This window comes from Cannabis sativa, chromosome 1 (assembly GCF_029168945.1).
Source record: "Cannabis sativa cultivar Pink pepper isolate KNU-18-1 chromosome 1, ASM2916894v1, whole genome shotgun sequence".
Taxonomy (NCBI): Eukaryota; Viridiplantae; Streptophyta; class Magnoliopsida; order Rosales; family Cannabaceae; genus Cannabis; species Cannabis sativa.
Genome location: NC_083601.1, coordinates 50,577,537 through 50,594,668, shown reverse-complemented (window position 1 = coordinate 50,594,668; position 17,132 = coordinate 50,577,537). Strand labels below are relative to the sequence as shown.

The window sequence follows — 17,132 nt, the reverse complement described above, 5'->3', positions numbered from 1 at the left end:
TTGCGGATGATCTAATCTTGGTTGGCGTGGGGGAAGCTAAGGACATGTTGAATTATCTTAAAAAGTTTTATGATTAATCGGGGCAACGAGTAAATAATCTTAAAACATCTATCTTTTTCAGCAAGAATACCTCTGAGATCATGAAGTTTGAGATTAGAAATGTCCTCAACATTGGTAGTTTGAAAGGCAACATCAAATACTTAGGTCTTCCCTTATTACGCTCAAGACACAAGGTTGCAAATTTTAATTTTATTTTGGAGAATCTGACTTCCAAATTGCAAGGGTGGAAAGCAAAAATGTTGTCCAAGGCAGGTCGTACCACTCTCATTAAATTGGTGGGTCTGGACATGCCTGTTTATGCAATACAAACAACAAAGTTCTCAAGTTGCCTTGCTACGAAGATTGATGGAATAGTTTAGGACTTTTGATGGGGCTTTGAAAAAGAAAACTATGAAATCCACTAGAAATCCTGAGACAAGTTGTGTCTCCCTAAATCCTGTGGGAGCCTTGGCTTCCGAAAAAACTAAGAAAATGAATCAGGATTTCTTGGCTAAGTAGGCTTGGAAACTGCTTACTAAATCCCAATCTCTGTGTTGTAGAATTCTAAGAGCTAAATACCTTAGAGGAAAGGATATGCTTAAGTGTAAGGCTAAGTCTGTTGACTTTTGGTTTTAGAAAAGTGTGGTAAAAGCTAATAATATCCTTAGACAAGGCGCTTGTAAAGTAATCTCTGATGTGAAAGATACGAATATTTGGGAGGATCCTTGAATATCTCATGGTAAAGATTTTTTTTCCAAAGGTCGTTGGTGTGCCATATACAGTGTACAAAAAGGTGGTCGATCTGCTAACAAATAAAGAAGACTGGGATATTCAAAAGCTGCGTATCCTATTTGATAATGAAACCATTGGTGTTTATTTTAAAGGGGGCTAGACCTACGGGTCAGGGGAAAGATCATTGGATTTGGACTAAAGAAGGAAGTGGCCAGTTCTCTTGCAAGCCTACCTATCTTATCCATGTTGGGTTTTATGCCCTAAATAAAACTCATTTCAATATAATCAGATTTACTTATTAATATAGATCAGAAATAACATTTAATGTTGCATGGTTCACATAATTTATTTCATGATTCTATGTACATAATGTATAAATTCATCTGAAACCCTTTTCACATACTTGATCCTGTTTATTGTGCCGTCAACACATTGGAAAGTAAACATGACTATGTGAATAAAGTTTCCAAAATTTATCAAACATAGGGTTTTACTGATATGATAATCTACAACAGAGTTTACTTGCATTTGGAGAACTGCTATGTTCTTTCTACAACATTGGTTAAAGTAAAGCTCAGGTTGGATGTATGGAGTATGCATCGAAAGGGACCGATATTGAACTTTGACTTAAATTTATTAAACTTACCGTAATATCTATTCAAGTCAATATCGCCTAGTTGATCCTAGATCAAATGATCTTAATCCTGATATGATTAGGCTCAATCTCGAGAGGCTATTCGTGTTCTTTGATTTGTTAGTTAAGCCTACTTTTAGGTCAGGGTGATACGTACATTTTGGGAACACGATAGTGCAATTGAGTGGGAGCGCTATTCATAAACATGGAATCTATAGCTTCTATCTGGCGAATAGTAAGCAAAGGATGATCTCCTTCGAGCTTGACCAAACGAACATAAATGGTGGAGTACTCATTTCACATAAGCTGAAATATCATTTATACGGGGTCAAGTGTTATAAGGATAAAATACATAGTAGGGTGTTACGGTAATCTAATCCCTTTACAGTGTAGATCATTCATATAGAGGATCATTGATCACATTAGGATTATAACAATAGATAACTAATGATGTGTCTATATGGTGGAACATATAGAGCATTCTATATAACTGAGAGTGCAATTCTAAGTTCTATGCGTGGATTCAACGAAGAATTAATAAGTTAGTGAAATTTAGTAATAAATTCTTGATCTATTTATTGGAAGCTCGGTTATATAGACCCATGGTCCCCGCACTAGTTGAGATAATATTGCTTGTAAGACTCATGTAATTGGTTTTGATTAATCAATTATAATTCTCAAATTAGACTATGTCTATTTGTGAATTTTTCACTAAGTAAGGGCGAAATTGTAAAGAAAGAGTTTATAGGGGCATATTTGTTAATTATGATACTTTGTATGGTTCAATTAATAAATATGATAAATGACAATATTATTTAATAATTATTTATAGTTATTAAATAGTTAGAATTGGCATTTAAATGGTTGAATTTGAAAATTAGCGTTTTTGAGAAAATCAGATGCAGAAAAGATAAAACTGCAAAATTGCAAAAAGTGAGGCACAAATCCACATGTATAGGGCCGGCCACTTTTGTAGGGTTTTCCCTCTGATATTTTCATTATTTTAATGCCAAATAATTCAAACTTAACCCTAGTGGAATGCTATAAATAGATAGTGAAGGCTTCAGGAAAATTACACACTTAAATTTTCTATTTTTTCATTCAGAAAAAACTGAGCCTTCTCTCTCCCTATCTTTGGCCGAACCCACTCTCTCTCTCTCTTCCTCATTGAGATTTCGAAATTCTTAGTGTATGAGTAGTGCCCACACACAGCAAGTGATACCTCAATCATAGTGAGGAAGATCGTGAAGAAAGACTTTCAGCAAGAAGGAGGTTTCAGCATCAAAGATTCAGAGAAAGAGATCCAGGTTCAGATATTGATAATGCTCTGCTACAGAAAGGAATCAAGGGCTAAATATCTGAACGGAAGGAGTCATTTAATTCCACTGCACCCAATGTAAGGTTTCCTAAACTTTATACGTGTTTATTTCATCATTTTAGAAAGTTCATATTTAGGGTGTTAATAAACATACTTGTGAGTAGATCTAAGATCCTGGTAAAATAATTTCCAACAATCCAAGCCTTCCAACGAAACCTCTGTTGGAAATTATTTTACCAGGATCTTAGATCTACTCACAAGTATGTTGTTTAACACCCTAAATATGAACTTTCTAAAACGATAAATTAAACACATATAAAGTTATGAAAACCTTACATTGATGCAGCGGAATTAATGTCTCCTTCCACTCAGATCTCTAACCCTTGTATCATTTCTGTAGCAGAGTATAATCAAGATCTGAGCCCGAATGTCCTTCTTCTTCAAGTTTGATCCTTCACAGTCTTCCAATCTATGATTGAGTTACTGCTTGCTGTGTGTGGGCACTTACTCTTTCACTAGGGTCGAAATTTATGAAGAGAGAAAAGAGAAGAGAGGTTTCGGCCAGGTATAGAAAGTGGGGAAGGCTCAGTTTTTCTGAAGAGAGAAATTTCTGTCAGAAAGGCTTGTGAAAACTTATGATTTGACTGAGCCATCACTTTCTATTTATAGGCAACTACTAGGTTTAGGTTAGGAATTATTTGGCATTAAAATAATGAAAAAATCAATTTGAAAATCCACAATAAGTGGCCGGCCAAGGTGTAGTAGTGGGTCCCACTTGATTTTGCAGTTTTATCAAATTTTATTTCTATTTTCTCAAAAACGCCAATTTTCCAATTCTAACCTTTTAAATGCCAAAACTAATTATTTAATAACTAAAATAGATTATTAAATAATATTGTCATTTAATTTAATTATTAATTAGACATATAAAGTCCATTAATAAATAAATAAACCTAGAATCTCTTTTCTTTACAATTTCACACTGCTTAGTGAAAATTCATAAAATTAGACATAGTCTAACTTTAGAATTATAATTGATCGATCACGAATCAATTAATGAGTCTTACAAGCAGAATGTTCTCAACTAGAATGGGGACCATGGATCTATATGCTGAGCTTCCAATAAGTGAACCAAATTTACCAAGTAAATTCCTACTTATTAATTCTTCGTTGAATCCACTCTTAGAACTTAGAATTGCACTCTCAGACTTATATAGAGCATATTGTATGTTCCACGATATCAATACGCTATCTCATTTAACCATTGTTATAATCTTATTATGATTTAAAGATCCTCTATATAGATGATCTACATCGAGATGGGATTTCTTTACCGTTCTCACCCCTCAATGTATTTTGCCCCTTAAAACACTTAGCTACCTGTAAATGGTGTTTAGTGATCTAATGATTAGTCAGTTAAACAAGAGCTCATCCATTTACTTCTATTTGCTAAGCTCGAAGGGAATCATCACTTGACTTCTATACACCAGTAGAAGCTATAGATTCCATATTTATGTTCAGCACTCCCACTCAATCATACTATCATGTTCCCAAAATATACGTATCACCCTGACCTAAAAGTAGGCTTAACTAATAAATCAAAGAACATGAATAACACTCCTGAGTTGAGCCTGAGCATATCAGGATTTAGATTCTTTTAATCTTAAGATCAACTACTGATATTGACTTGGAAAGATATATATAACGGTAAGTTTGTAATATCTTAACTTAGTTGCAATATCGGTCAAGTCCAATGTATACTCCATACATTCGAAACTAGTATACTTTACTAATGTTCTGGAAAGAACATAACACTTACTCCAAGTGTAAGTATACATCATCGCTGATTATCACATTAGTGTAAATCCAATAACACTGATGAAACAGGGACCAGTCTTTTGATTCATATGATCACAATCACATTCCACTGTGTTGACGATACTGTAATTGTGAATAATCATATGATTTGGATTTAACTGATTCTGTGTGTGTGAATGTAATAAACATATTAAACCATTAGCATGTAAAATTCATGCAAACATCAATCACTTCAAATTTCTTATATTGATAACTAATCAGATTGTAAAGAGCTTTATTTAGGGCATAAAACCCAACAACCTCCACTATGAGGTGGCTCCATTTCTCTCGAACAAGCTTTTGGAATAGCAAGATCCTTGAGCGTCATACGATTTTGTGGTGGAGCATTCTATCTGAAGCGCTCTCAACCAGGTCGGCTCTAAATAAACGTTTTCATATTGAGGACACTCGATGCCCAATTTGTGGAGTAGAAGAGGAATCGACTGGGCATCTCTTTCTTCATTGCAACCGTGCCTATCACCTACGGTGCTCTTTTCTGTGGGGAATCTTTCCTATTTCTGACACCAATATTAGGTTATGGGTATGGGTTTGGGTTAAATTCATTTGAAACCTTCAATACAAAGGTGTAAACGCAGATGAGGTGTTCTTTTATGCTTACGTTGTAGTGGAGACAATTTGGAGACTTCGGAATAATATGGTTCATAACCATAAAATGGATAATGTGAAGCACTATATTGATTCAATTATTCACTCTTTTGCAGATTACAGATCTTCCTTCATCCATCCTACCCCTCTAAGCCACTCTCTTGTTTGGTGCCATCCCCCCAAGACTGGCTCAAAATGAATTGTGATGTCAAAGTGGGTTTAGAGTACATGCGCATAGCAGTTGTTACTAGAAACCACCTTGGCGATGTGATTTGGGTGAATTTGGCAAAATTGGATTTCTCAGACGCACATTGTGGTGAGGCGGTCGCTGTTTGCTTGGCGTTAGATGTGGCAATAAAATAAGAATACAAATTTATTATTGTCGAAGGTGATTCTAAGATAGTAATCAATACCATCATTGGTGTGGACTCGAGGTGAGATATTAAAAATTATTCCTCTTTTTGCAATAGAATCATGTCCTTTTTCGTTAGTTGTTTATTTTGTAATATTTCTAGAATTTGTAATTTTGTGGCCTGTAAGGTGGTTAAGTGAGCTTTTACCCATACCAGTTTGGTCGATTGTCTACCTCCTCCATTCCTAAGAATATATTTTGTAATGACCGTGAGGTCTAATCTTTTTATTTGATGAACTTTTTTGTTTTTTTTTTTAAAAAAGAGAAATTTACATAAACTGTTATTTTCGATAATTTTTTTGTACTTTTACGTTTAATTTTTTTTATATATATTTTTACAATATTCATAAAAATAATACAAAAAACTACATGAAAATAACACGAAACCAACGTCAAAATAATATACAAATAATAAAAATTCAATAATAAAATAACAAGAGTACAACATAAAAAAATACATTAAAAAATTATATTTTATGTAAATAAAATCTTAAAATTATCATTCACAAAAAAAATCTTAAAAATTATAAAAATATTTAAAATTTTATACAAGTAATATTGTGTAATATAGTAATACATATATATACTTGCGATTAAAGATAAAAAAAAATGAATAGTCAATTTTTATATTGAAAGAAAATAAATAAAATAATATTATTTTTTCTTAAAGAAAAAAGTTGTGTTTTGTGGTACTGCTCGTGGTTTCGGTTCCTAAATATTATTGTACTACACATTTGTAAGGACATTGAAAATTTATAAAACTATTTAAATCGCTATTTTTTTTAACTATATAATTTTTTGAAAAAATTAGTAAAATATTTCAAGTAATAATTACTTACAAATTAGCACAGAATCTCCCAATAATATTTTATAATTTAATTTTAATTATTGAAAAAATAATAAAACAAAATTATATTTAATTTATTTGAGAGTAAAAAAAAGAGTGAAATTTGGAGTTTGGGTAAATAAAAAGGGTAGACTTGGTCCCCATTTCCATGGCGGGCCATATCTACGGCTTCGGAGCCGCACAATCTGCTGCTGCCACTTCTGGTTCCTACACCGAGCCCTACTTCCCCGACTCTCTCGCTTCCGATCCTCAACTAGCCGCTACTATGTATCTTGGCCAGGCCGATGCCCTAAACGCTTACGCCGCCGCCTCTCGAACCAACTCGCATTTAGTTTCCCTCGCTTCCTGGACTGCCGCTGCCGGAGCAGCCTCCACAGAGGACCCCGTCACCGGTATCAAACGTACCTCTGAAGGTTCCTTCTGCTTGCTTTTTTGTTTTTGGTCTTAGTTACTTCTGTAATCTGTTCCTCTTACAGGAAAATAGTGAGATTTCTCTCCATTTCCTTTTCGTATGCTTTGATTTATAGTTTTTTTCGATAAATTGAATTAGGCATATTTAGCATTTCTTTCGGTTTGTTTGTTTGAATTAGAACAGACGGTTTTGGATTTCTTGTACATTGTCTCGTTTGGGAATGAATTTTTTGGTTTTTGGTAGCTTCGTATTATCTGTTTTGTCTTAATCGCGCTTCACTCGCGAAGAGATTTCTTTTTTCCTTTTTCGCCTTTAGTGCGGATTTGAGAACGCGCTTCGTTTGTAATGTTCGCTAATTTTGACTATTTAAGTGATGATTACTCTTTGCCTTGGACCACATTCGAATTGGGGTATAGATTGTCAAGGATTATCTATTGGTTACTCTTAAGAACCACACTGGGAGTTCTTGTCTTTCGTAATCATTGTGTGGTTGAGAATTCATCTTGCTTCTTTAGATGGCTCTCTAAGATTTTCTGGAGACTGGTGCGACATTTATTTTCCTTTCTTCAATTAATTTTATTTTACAATAATGCTCTTTTTCCTTATCTTGCCGATCCTGGAGAAGCAAACTAAGTTCTAGATTTGGAGGAAAAGTTCTATAATCGTTTCCCTTTATGATGGGCATTCTGATTCCACAAGAATGTCTCCAAGCCGTTATTTTTCTTACTTTCAGCGAGGCATATCTAGTTATTTTAAGGAGTAAATTCAAGCATAAGCTTCATATCTTCGTCCATGATAGATGGCTTTGACCCTTGAATTTTCTGTTATGATTTTATTTTAAAGCTTGTTTTTGTGTGGGTGGTATTGATGTTCAATTCATCTTTATCATGAGAAGTATTCTACACACTGAACTGGTATTAGAAATTAAATGAAAGAGGATTAACTATTATGTTTTAGATTTTGGGTGTTTGGGTGCTGAATGTAGGAAATCTTGACAGTAACTAGGCTATGTTGCCAATATATGTTTTTATTTTTATTTTTTATGATAATTTATAATATATGTTTACTAATATGAAACTAACTAGATATTTTTAATGAAAAGGTAAAAAGGGGATGGATTCACTACATAGTTTGCTATTATATTCCTAAATTTAAAACCTAGTTATTAATATATGTTTTCTGCATATCCGTAAACAAGTCTTATATGTTTATGTTTATGTATAACAAAGTATGTTCTTCTCTATTAAGTACTTTTTAACTATAGCTATATAGTAACTATATTATATTTCACTGGTTTATTTTGTATACTTGTCTCCTATGTACTATAGCGCTGTATCATCCTACTGTTTTGGGTGCCCATAATACAATGGGGCAAGAAGCCTGGTATTCTGCAAATGCTTTGGCCAAGCGCTTTAGATATGACGGTGCAGGCAATTTGCCTATATATCCACAAAGGCCAGGAGAGAAGGATTGTGTCCACTATATGCAAACAAGAACCTGTAAATTTGGAGATAGCTGCAAATTTGACCATCCTATTTGGGTTCCTGAAGGTGGAATCCCAGATTGGAAAGAGGTGACCGTTTATTACTATACTTATTTCTATGAAAATTAATCATATTAGAGTATACATATATATATATATATATGTTAAATATATTACTTTTTCCTTTTAAATGCTCTTCTCATATAGCTATTGCCTTTTGTGAGAAGATAGACCCTATATACAATTTTAGATGTTACATTTTGTTGAAATATCATATTCATAAATATTCATAAGTATCAATGTATATATGCTGTGTGAAATGAAAGGGAATATAATATATCCAGTTAAATTTTTCTTTCCCTATATTTTCTAAAACTATACAATGTAATGCTTGTGTATAACAGTTATATATCTATATTTAGTATATGTAAACTATAATATTCTACATAAGCCCTAGTTTTGCAAACCTTAAAAAGGTCACTGACCGAAGTACTTGAAGTTGTTTGTCTTTTTCTCCACCCGCCTATTTGTTTTGTTGGGGATGTGGCAGCATCTTTTGCCGTCCTAGAGGAGTGGGGGTGTTGATGGATGTATACGGATGAACTTAAGAATAGGAGAGGAGTAAAGGTATAGAACTTAAAGGAAGGGATAAGTAGAATTATGACATCTGAATACAGCTTAGAATTGTGACATATCAACTAATATTTGTTCTGGCCCCTTAACATTAAGTTGGCTCATATGGTCCTTAAACTTATAAGCACAAATTTAACATCAGACAGTTTTTTTCATTTTAATATTGGTCCCTGAACATTGAAAATTAGTTTCATTTAGTTCCTTCATGCTTAAAATTTTGACAGAAGATTTAGAAAGCACTAACAGATTGGACGCGTGTTTAAAATGTTTACAGAATTGAATTGAATGGAATTTTAAAATTTTGTAAAACAGAACTTTGTCAATAATTTGGGGATCAAGAAGGTAGCTAATACTAATTAAATATTTACATTGAGAATTTTATAATCCAACAAGTACTCTCTTTATTCTTTGTACCTGTGAAAGTCTGTAACAGAATTAATGAAGTTATATATATGATGTGTTAATGCAACATAGTGAATCTCGTCTTCTGCTGTGGCTTGTAATAGTGGAGTATTTTACTTTTGTTTTTACTCTTTCCCTCTTTAGACATACCTCACTGTTGTTTGTTGTTGACTAGATTCTCATTCTGTAGTATATACCCCTAGTTACTATATCACATTTCTTTGATAATATCTCACTTTCCTAAACTTCAAGATGTTGAACTATAATTTTGCTTTCTGTACTATATAAGAGCATTTTCTTTGTAGTATCAGATCTAAGATTGTTAGCTATGTTGCTTACTTGCAAGCACTGCCACACTTGAAGTGTTTGCATGTTTATGTTAATTATCATTGTATGCATTATGCACTTCTGTTAAGCATTATTCAATGTCCCTTGTTTTCCCAGTTTCATGAGACTGATTCTTTTTCATGTTTTTCTTGTCTTTTTTTTTTTTATTTCAAGTGAGAGCTACAAAAATGTTATGCCTAGTTGTTTTTGTTGTTGTTGTTGTTATTATTATTATTATTATTTTGCATAGCATTCTAATGATTGTTTATTATATGGATGCCTATAAAGAGAACTAGAAACATAGTTTGTATTCTTGTATTATATCAATTTGACTTGTGGGATATATTAGCTTTTGGAATTGCAGTATATGTCTATTTTCCTTTTGTTTTTATGTTTGTAAGTCACTCTCTATCTGTAAGCTGTGACCAGGTCAGTTCCTGAACTAAAATTACTTCATTCTAATGAGGAAAACATTTAATCTTCTGTTCATCTAGGTTCCACTTATTGGTAGTGAAGACCTTCCTGAGAGACCAGGGGTGTCAGATTGCCCAGTAAGTTCCACACTGTAATCCTTCTACAGAAATTTGTATGTGCATTTGTGAACTTGAAGTATTCAATGCTTTTTGTAACTTTATTCGTTGCAGTACTATGTGAAGACTCAAAGATGCAAATTTGGTTTGAGATGCAAATTTAATCATCCAAAGGAAACTTTGGCTGCAGTAAGTGCAAGTGCATGGAGGTTATTTATGAATTGATTCTTATGTGCTTTTTTTTTCTCTTAGCTACACTAATAAATTTGATATAAATTTAGGCTGCTGTAGGGAATGGTGATCCCTCTGCCTTACCTGAGAGGCCTACTGAACCCCCTTGTGCTGTAAGATAATTATAGTTGTTTTTCAGTTATACATCTAAATTCATTGTTGATGTAGTTATTCACCAGATGATATGTTTCAAATCCTAAAAAATAACTTGACAGTTCTACTTGAAGACTGGAACTTGCAAGTTTGGTTCAACCTGCAGATTCAATCACCCAAAAGATATTCTTTTACCATCAACTGGACAAGAAAATGGATCTAGCCAATATGAAGCAGCTAAGATGGAGGGAGCACCTGGAGATTCAAAGTCTGTGAAATCTTCTGATCCATTCACCCCGGCACTATATTATAACACTAAAGAACTTCCTGTTAGACCGGTAATGTAGATTTTTAGCTAGTGTCCCGTAGTCAATGAGTCTCACTAGTTGTGTTTCCATTTTATATTACTCAATTTTCATTACTTTCTATTTTTCGGGAAGGGATTGGGGTTTATGAACAGTAGATTATACTTTCCATAGTAGATTTCTATTTTTAAAGTGTTGCATTTTGCGATTCCTTTTCCTTTGGTCTCTTAACTTATGAACATGGTCTTGTGACTCGTTTGAAGGATTGGGTATAGGATTATAAGTTCCTAAATAATCTTAAACTAATTTTATGGATTAGGCTGCAATGGTATTGAAATCTCAAACATATTTGTGAACGAAAATCTAGTTAAAGAAGTTACAAAATTATCTACCAACAAATCAGCAAAGTTTCTTGCACTATGTGAAGTTCTCTACTTAAAAGTTTAGGTTGAAGCTAAGCAACACTGAAAAGATACAGAATGTCATGAGAGAGACTTGGAGGAAAGGAATTGAGGAAAATTGAAGACAGGTATATTAGTATTATTGTCAAGAAAAGAGAAGAAATGTTCAAACTTGGTATGTAAATGGCCAAGCATTATCTTGGGGGTGCTTAAATCCTTTAATTTATAGTTTGTTTGTATCATAAACTACCCAACTTTGAGTGAACCCAGTAAGAATGAAGTAATACTAATGGCCTATGAAAATAAGTACAAGTATGATCTCCTTTTAATTTAGCAAATAATAATTATAGTTATATGATCACCCTTTTCTGGAATAGAAGGATCGTCATGATTGTGGTCCTGCTCTTCCCTTATTTTTCACTTTTCTAGTCCTGATCTCACCCTGAAGTGTGGACAAATCTGATGCCACAGTCACATGAATTTCTAAGTAAATGCTTTATGGATGTGAGAAACATAGATGGCTTAATTTGGCCTTGGAAAAATATAGTTTAAGTTGCGTCTATTTTTGTTTGAGTTGGTACTTGCCAATTTTTATTCTTTCATTTGCACTTAGTTTTCACATCATTGCTACTTTTGTTGATTGCATCTTTCATCCTTACAGGGTGAACCAGATTGTCCATTCTATCTGAAAACTGGCAGGTATAGGATTTCTTTTGCTTAAATAATTTATGATGGAAGCATGTTTTTTTCTCTCTAAATTATTACGTTCTTCTGAAAATAAATAATGAGTTAAATGCTTTAATTGCTTTCTTACACAGCTGCAAATATGGTATCACATGCCGCTATAGTCATCCCGACAGGAATGGTATGTATATTTTTATGGTTTTTGTTGCAGGAATCTGTTTCCATATATAGTAGTTCATTGAATAGCATGCTTAAAGCATTTCATGCCGAGATATTATGCAGCCATTTATCCCCCTGCAGCTGCACTTGGACATGCCCTTGTTGCTTCTCCAGCAGCTGGTCTGAACATCGGAGTTGTCAATCCAGTTGCTTCTTTGTACCAAACAATTGACCCTAGATTGGCTCAGGTAGCTCTAAATTGAATTTCTTCTACATTTCTTATAGGTAATTGGGTTGTGTCATTGAAATTACTCTCGGGGCTATGTTACTTTCTCTTTCTGACACAGACCAAACATAATTAGGGGTATATGTTTCCTTACTACTGTTTTAGTTCATTTAACCTGATTAAATGCCATGGCTGATCACTGTAAGGTGCACCATTATTTCTCTCTCTCTCTATCTCTCGCTCTCTATCTCTCTCTCTCTCTCTCTCACACACACACACACACACACACACACACATGTATAAGCAAGCACATATGGGTGCATCATGTAGTCTTTTACTATATTTGTCCAAATGTAGTTTTTTAATCTGCTTATGTAATTATGTCTGATCACTTGGAAGCTTGTCCTTCTTTTGCCTTAAATACATTTATTTCATAACCGTGCTTTAATTTTTAAAGCTGTGTCACGTTTATGCTCTCCTTCCTCTTTTGGAACTTCATTGTGTTAATTCTATTGTGAAATGATGCATATTATTTATTTTTCTATTGCAGATGGGCGTGGGTCCCACTGTCTACCCCCAACGCCCTGGGCAAATGGAGTGTGATGTAAGCAATCTTCATTTTCCTTGTCTGTTTTTTATACCTTTCAATAAATTCAGTGATAGGTTGCATCCCAAACCTTGATTCTGCATAGTTACCATAGAAATGGAATAACTGTTCACTATCTAAACTGTCCGTTCAGTTCAGTTCAGCTTATCTGTTTCTTCTTGTAGAAGTCCTTTTCTGTGTTGCTGATTTCCTATGAAAGTAGCATCGTTAATTTGAGGAAACAATTGAGTTCTTGTAATGTTTCTGATGAGATAAGTAAATAAAATGTATTTGAATATTGTGACACATGCAGCTAAAGTAATTGGTTTTTCTGGAGTAAATTTCGGCAGTTTTTTTTTAATTTAGTTTGAAACTTTTTTCGTTTTGGTGTTATCAATGAGAAAAGTAAAACGTATTTCCCTGAATATAGCTTTGTGTGCAGTATAAGTAGTTGTTTGCTTTGCTTGTACATAGAATCTATTTAACTGTCAGCTGGTTTTACTCCTAAGGGAGCGGTAGTTAACTGATTATGTGCCCTGTTAATGAATTACTGTACTCATGGTAACTGTGAATGTTAAAAACTATTTGCTTTTTAATGCTGTAGCATTACATGAAGACCGGAGAATGTAAGTTTGGTGAGCGATGCAAGTTCCATCACCCAATCGACCGGTCAGCACCTACACTTGCAACTATTCAGGCTCAACAAATGAGTGTCAAACTTACTCTAGCCGGACTACCTAGGAGGGAGGTATGATGTATGTGTACTTAGCTATCCTCATTCACTAATTACTGAGATCATCACTAGTGTTGCTTTACTTAATCTTTGTCCCTCTTTGAGATTTAAAGTCTGTCGTGAAAACTCATTCTAGATCCATGAGTGGTAGGTTGTGTGGTCTGCTCATTTTATGAGGTCTAAGGTTCAATCCTTCAAATGACTCTTCTTGCTACACTAGATTTCTCTGCTTTCGAAAGATAGGTTCTGTGGATGGACATGATACAAGTACTATAATGGCACCAAATTCAAAGCCATACCCTTACTTTAGGAATCTAAAAAAGGAATTAAAATGACAATCGTTTGGTCTTAAACAAACCGATGTTTGGTTTAAAATAAAATAAATATTAAATTGATTTGTTAAAAAAGAGGACTGTCTTCAAAATTCTTAAACTAAGTTATATTGTTTAGGTAGACTTTTGTTGGGATGTGATATTTACTATTTGTCTGCCCTAGTGTTTTACTTACCATAATCCATTTAAAACTTTGTGGGTTTATCAATGTCTAATCTGTTGAAAGTACAAACCTATAAAAACCATTTTACTCATGGAACCTAGTATCACTCTTCAGTCTTCTCTGCACAAACATTCAAAATCAAAGCAGTAGCAATTCAAACAAAATAACAAAACTCTACTGAACTTGTAACCATTCCCTTCCACTTCAAACTGACAGTTAAATGTCAAAATTTCTAACTCATTTCTACAACTATCTAATTAAAACACCAAAAATGTACAAAAACTAGTTCTTTCCACTTAAACTGCCTGCTACTATTGAAATTTCCTAACCCATTGCCAAAATTTTCCATTAGCTGAGATCATCTGTCATAGTCTTCCTGCATGAAGCCTTTGTGCTCAAAACTAAATTTATTGGCAGATAGAAAATTTTATCCCAAGGTTATTGTGTTTTCTTTAAATTTTAGGGACATGAAAATGGAGCTCTTTGACTTGTTTTGTAGCAATGGAACTGCTGGGTCAATTTGTGAATTTACAGTAAAAATTATCGTGTATAGTACGTTCTGAACATTGAATCTGAATATTATGTCTCGAAACTCACTTGTTTTCAGTCTGACTTTTAGAAAAAGGTTTAATGATGTTGGCAATTTTTTTTCTCAAATAAACAAGTGGCTTATTATCTATGGGTATGATTTTTCATGCTAACTCATGATTTAAATATGTTCTGACTTTTAGAAAAAGGTTTAATGATGCAAGTGTTTTATTTGAATAGCTGGTTTATATTTTGCGCTTTTTATTATAATTTAATTGAAATATTAACAGCTTGATTGACATGGATAAATTGAGTGTGTCTTGTATTTTACGTCATGATAGTTCGTTCGGCATCTCAAGAATTCCTTTTGTATTGTTTTATTGCTATAATAATTTTGGAAGATTAGAGTGAGTATTCATGAGATCTTGATGTATTTCGACAGGGTTCCATAATCTGCCCGTACTATCTGAAAACCGGAGCATGCAAGTACGGCCCGACCTGCAAGTTTGATCACCCACCTCCCGGTGAGGTTATGGGACTTGGAGGAACACAAGGAACATCAACATCTGGAGGAGAGGAAGGAAAAGGGGATGAAGAAAATGGAGGTGAATCTGTCCAGTAACAACTTCAATGGCCTCTCCTATAGAATAAATTTTATTGAGTTATTTTCTTGGGATCATGTCATTTTTCTGCTTGTTTGCTAATATTTTTACTTGCTATTGTAACTTCATCTGTATTGGAAAGTTTAGAATGATCTGATCTGATCTGATTCTGTACAAGTCATAATGGTTGGTTTGATTAAAGAATCTTAGTTTGTTGTAAGGTAAAATTTCTTTGCATGGAACTCAAAATAGGTCTGACCCAGTTACTAAAACTTTCGGCATACATTTGATTTGTTGTAAAATAACCAAATATTCTATCTTTCGAAAGTTTAAATTTCCTATGTGGTTGGTATGTTTCTTTTTTTCTTCATATTTGTGTGGCGTAGGTCTTGTTCTGCAGTTGCTCAAGTGAGAATCCTCGAGCCTAGCTTAAGGGCTTCCTTGCATGGTAGGAAAATGTACATAGCTACACGACTCATAAACTTCAATTTCTGTTGATAGTTGAATCTACAGCAAGTACGTTTAATCAAAATGAGTCGACCAGTTTACCAAACGACAAAGTTTAATACTAAACCACAAATATTGAAAGGTAGGCAGCAACGAATATAGAAAGGTGGCGTAATTTTGGATTGGGGCATCTCATATTAATAAGAACCAAAATTGCAAGGGTGCTGATAGTATAAATTAAAAATTGTTTTCAGTTTTAAAAAATAAAAAAATAGTTTTTAAAAATTAATAGGGGTTGTTTGGTAAATTTTTTTTAAAACTAAGTTTTAAAAAATTAGAAAATAAAAAACATTAAAATGTTGTTTTCAATTTTCAAAAATATTTTTTTTTTCTCTAACATATTATATTTTATATTTTTGTTCACATATTCGGATTCTAGACTCGAAACCAAACCCGGACCCGGATGGGTTCATATCATGGTTATGGTGTTAAAATATTGATTTTTTTTAGAGAAAAAAATATAAAAATAGTTTTAAAAAAACTTGTGCCAACACTATTAAAGTGTTGACCTGGTGACTTATGAAGCACCTTGTCACTAGCATGATAGAGGCCCAGCTGTGTACTCCCTTGCTCTATCAAGGCCATATAATAATAAAACGATGTTTATCCATACTTCTTGTGTATGCTTCTGTGTTGCCTATGTGATGACTGTTTGTTGCCTTTGTTAGGCCATTGCATGTCATTTGTCTGTTTGTTTACTTGTGGATTGTGTGAGACTAGTCCTTGGGGACGATTAATGTTTGCTTTCTCATGTTTCTTGTTTGCACTCAACATGTGTGAGGCATGTATCACGCCTAACCTCTGAGCTTATTTGCCTACAGGTGCATTTAGGATAACTTGCTAGCTTGATGTGCCAGCAAGTGTCGCACGTTCCGCCTACTTGGGAGTGTCCAAATTAGGGCTGAACATTTAGACCCGGAAAACCTGAAAATCTGACCACCCGCCCTGACCCGCTGCCAAAAAAACCAAAAATAAAAACCCAGATTTTCGGGTCGGGTCTAACCCGAAAATGTATAAATCGGGTATCGGGTTCGGGTTTTGAGAATACTGCTATATAGGATTCGGGTGTGAATCCAAAACCCGAATACTATATAAACTAAAGTACAAAATATATATATATATAAACTGAACTACAAACATTAAACACATATAATATTATATATTCTTTTAATACTTATAATATTATATATTCTTTTTAAATATTATTTTATTTTTAGTCAAGTTAAAACCAAAAAACAAAAACTTAAAAACCTAAATCCTATCGTATCCCTATTCTTCTCAGTTTCTAGGTTTCTTCCAAATCCCAGTCGTATCCCTCATTCCCTCGTCGACCCTCATCTACTCTCCCTT

At 33.7% G+C, this 17,132-nt stretch overlaps 1 protein-coding gene across 4 annotated transcripts; it reads left to right on the top strand.

The window, feature by feature from the left end:
* The first annotated feature begins 6,526 nt into the window (after window positions 1-6,526).
* Window positions 6,527-15,616, top strand: LOC115705199 (zinc finger CCCH domain-containing protein 37). Of its 4 annotated transcripts, none has more exons than XM_030632457.2 (12): window positions 6,527-6,858; window positions 8,186-8,430; window positions 10,197-10,253; window positions 10,347-10,421; window positions 10,514-10,576; window positions 10,679-10,894; window positions 11,924-11,961; window positions 12,081-12,127; window positions 12,229-12,353; window positions 12,882-12,935; window positions 13,522-13,665; window positions 15,116-15,616. In XM_030632457.2, the coding sequence occupies exons 1-12, from the start codon at window positions 6,594-6,596 to the stop codon at window positions 15,293-15,295; spliced, it is 1,509 nt and encodes a 502-aa protein (XP_030488317.1). In that variant the 5' UTR covers window positions 6,527-6,593; the 3' UTR covers window positions 15,296-15,616. The 4 variants fall into 4 exon arrangements, with proteins under 4 accessions (XP_030488317.1, XP_030488318.1, XP_060964476.1 ...); XM_030632458.2 differs by having other exon boundaries at window positions 6,534-6,858; window positions 12,247-12,353; XM_061108493.1 differs by having other exon boundaries at window positions 6,579-6,837; window positions 12,247-12,353.
* The last annotated feature ends 1,516 nt before the right edge of the window (window positions 15,617-17,132 follow it).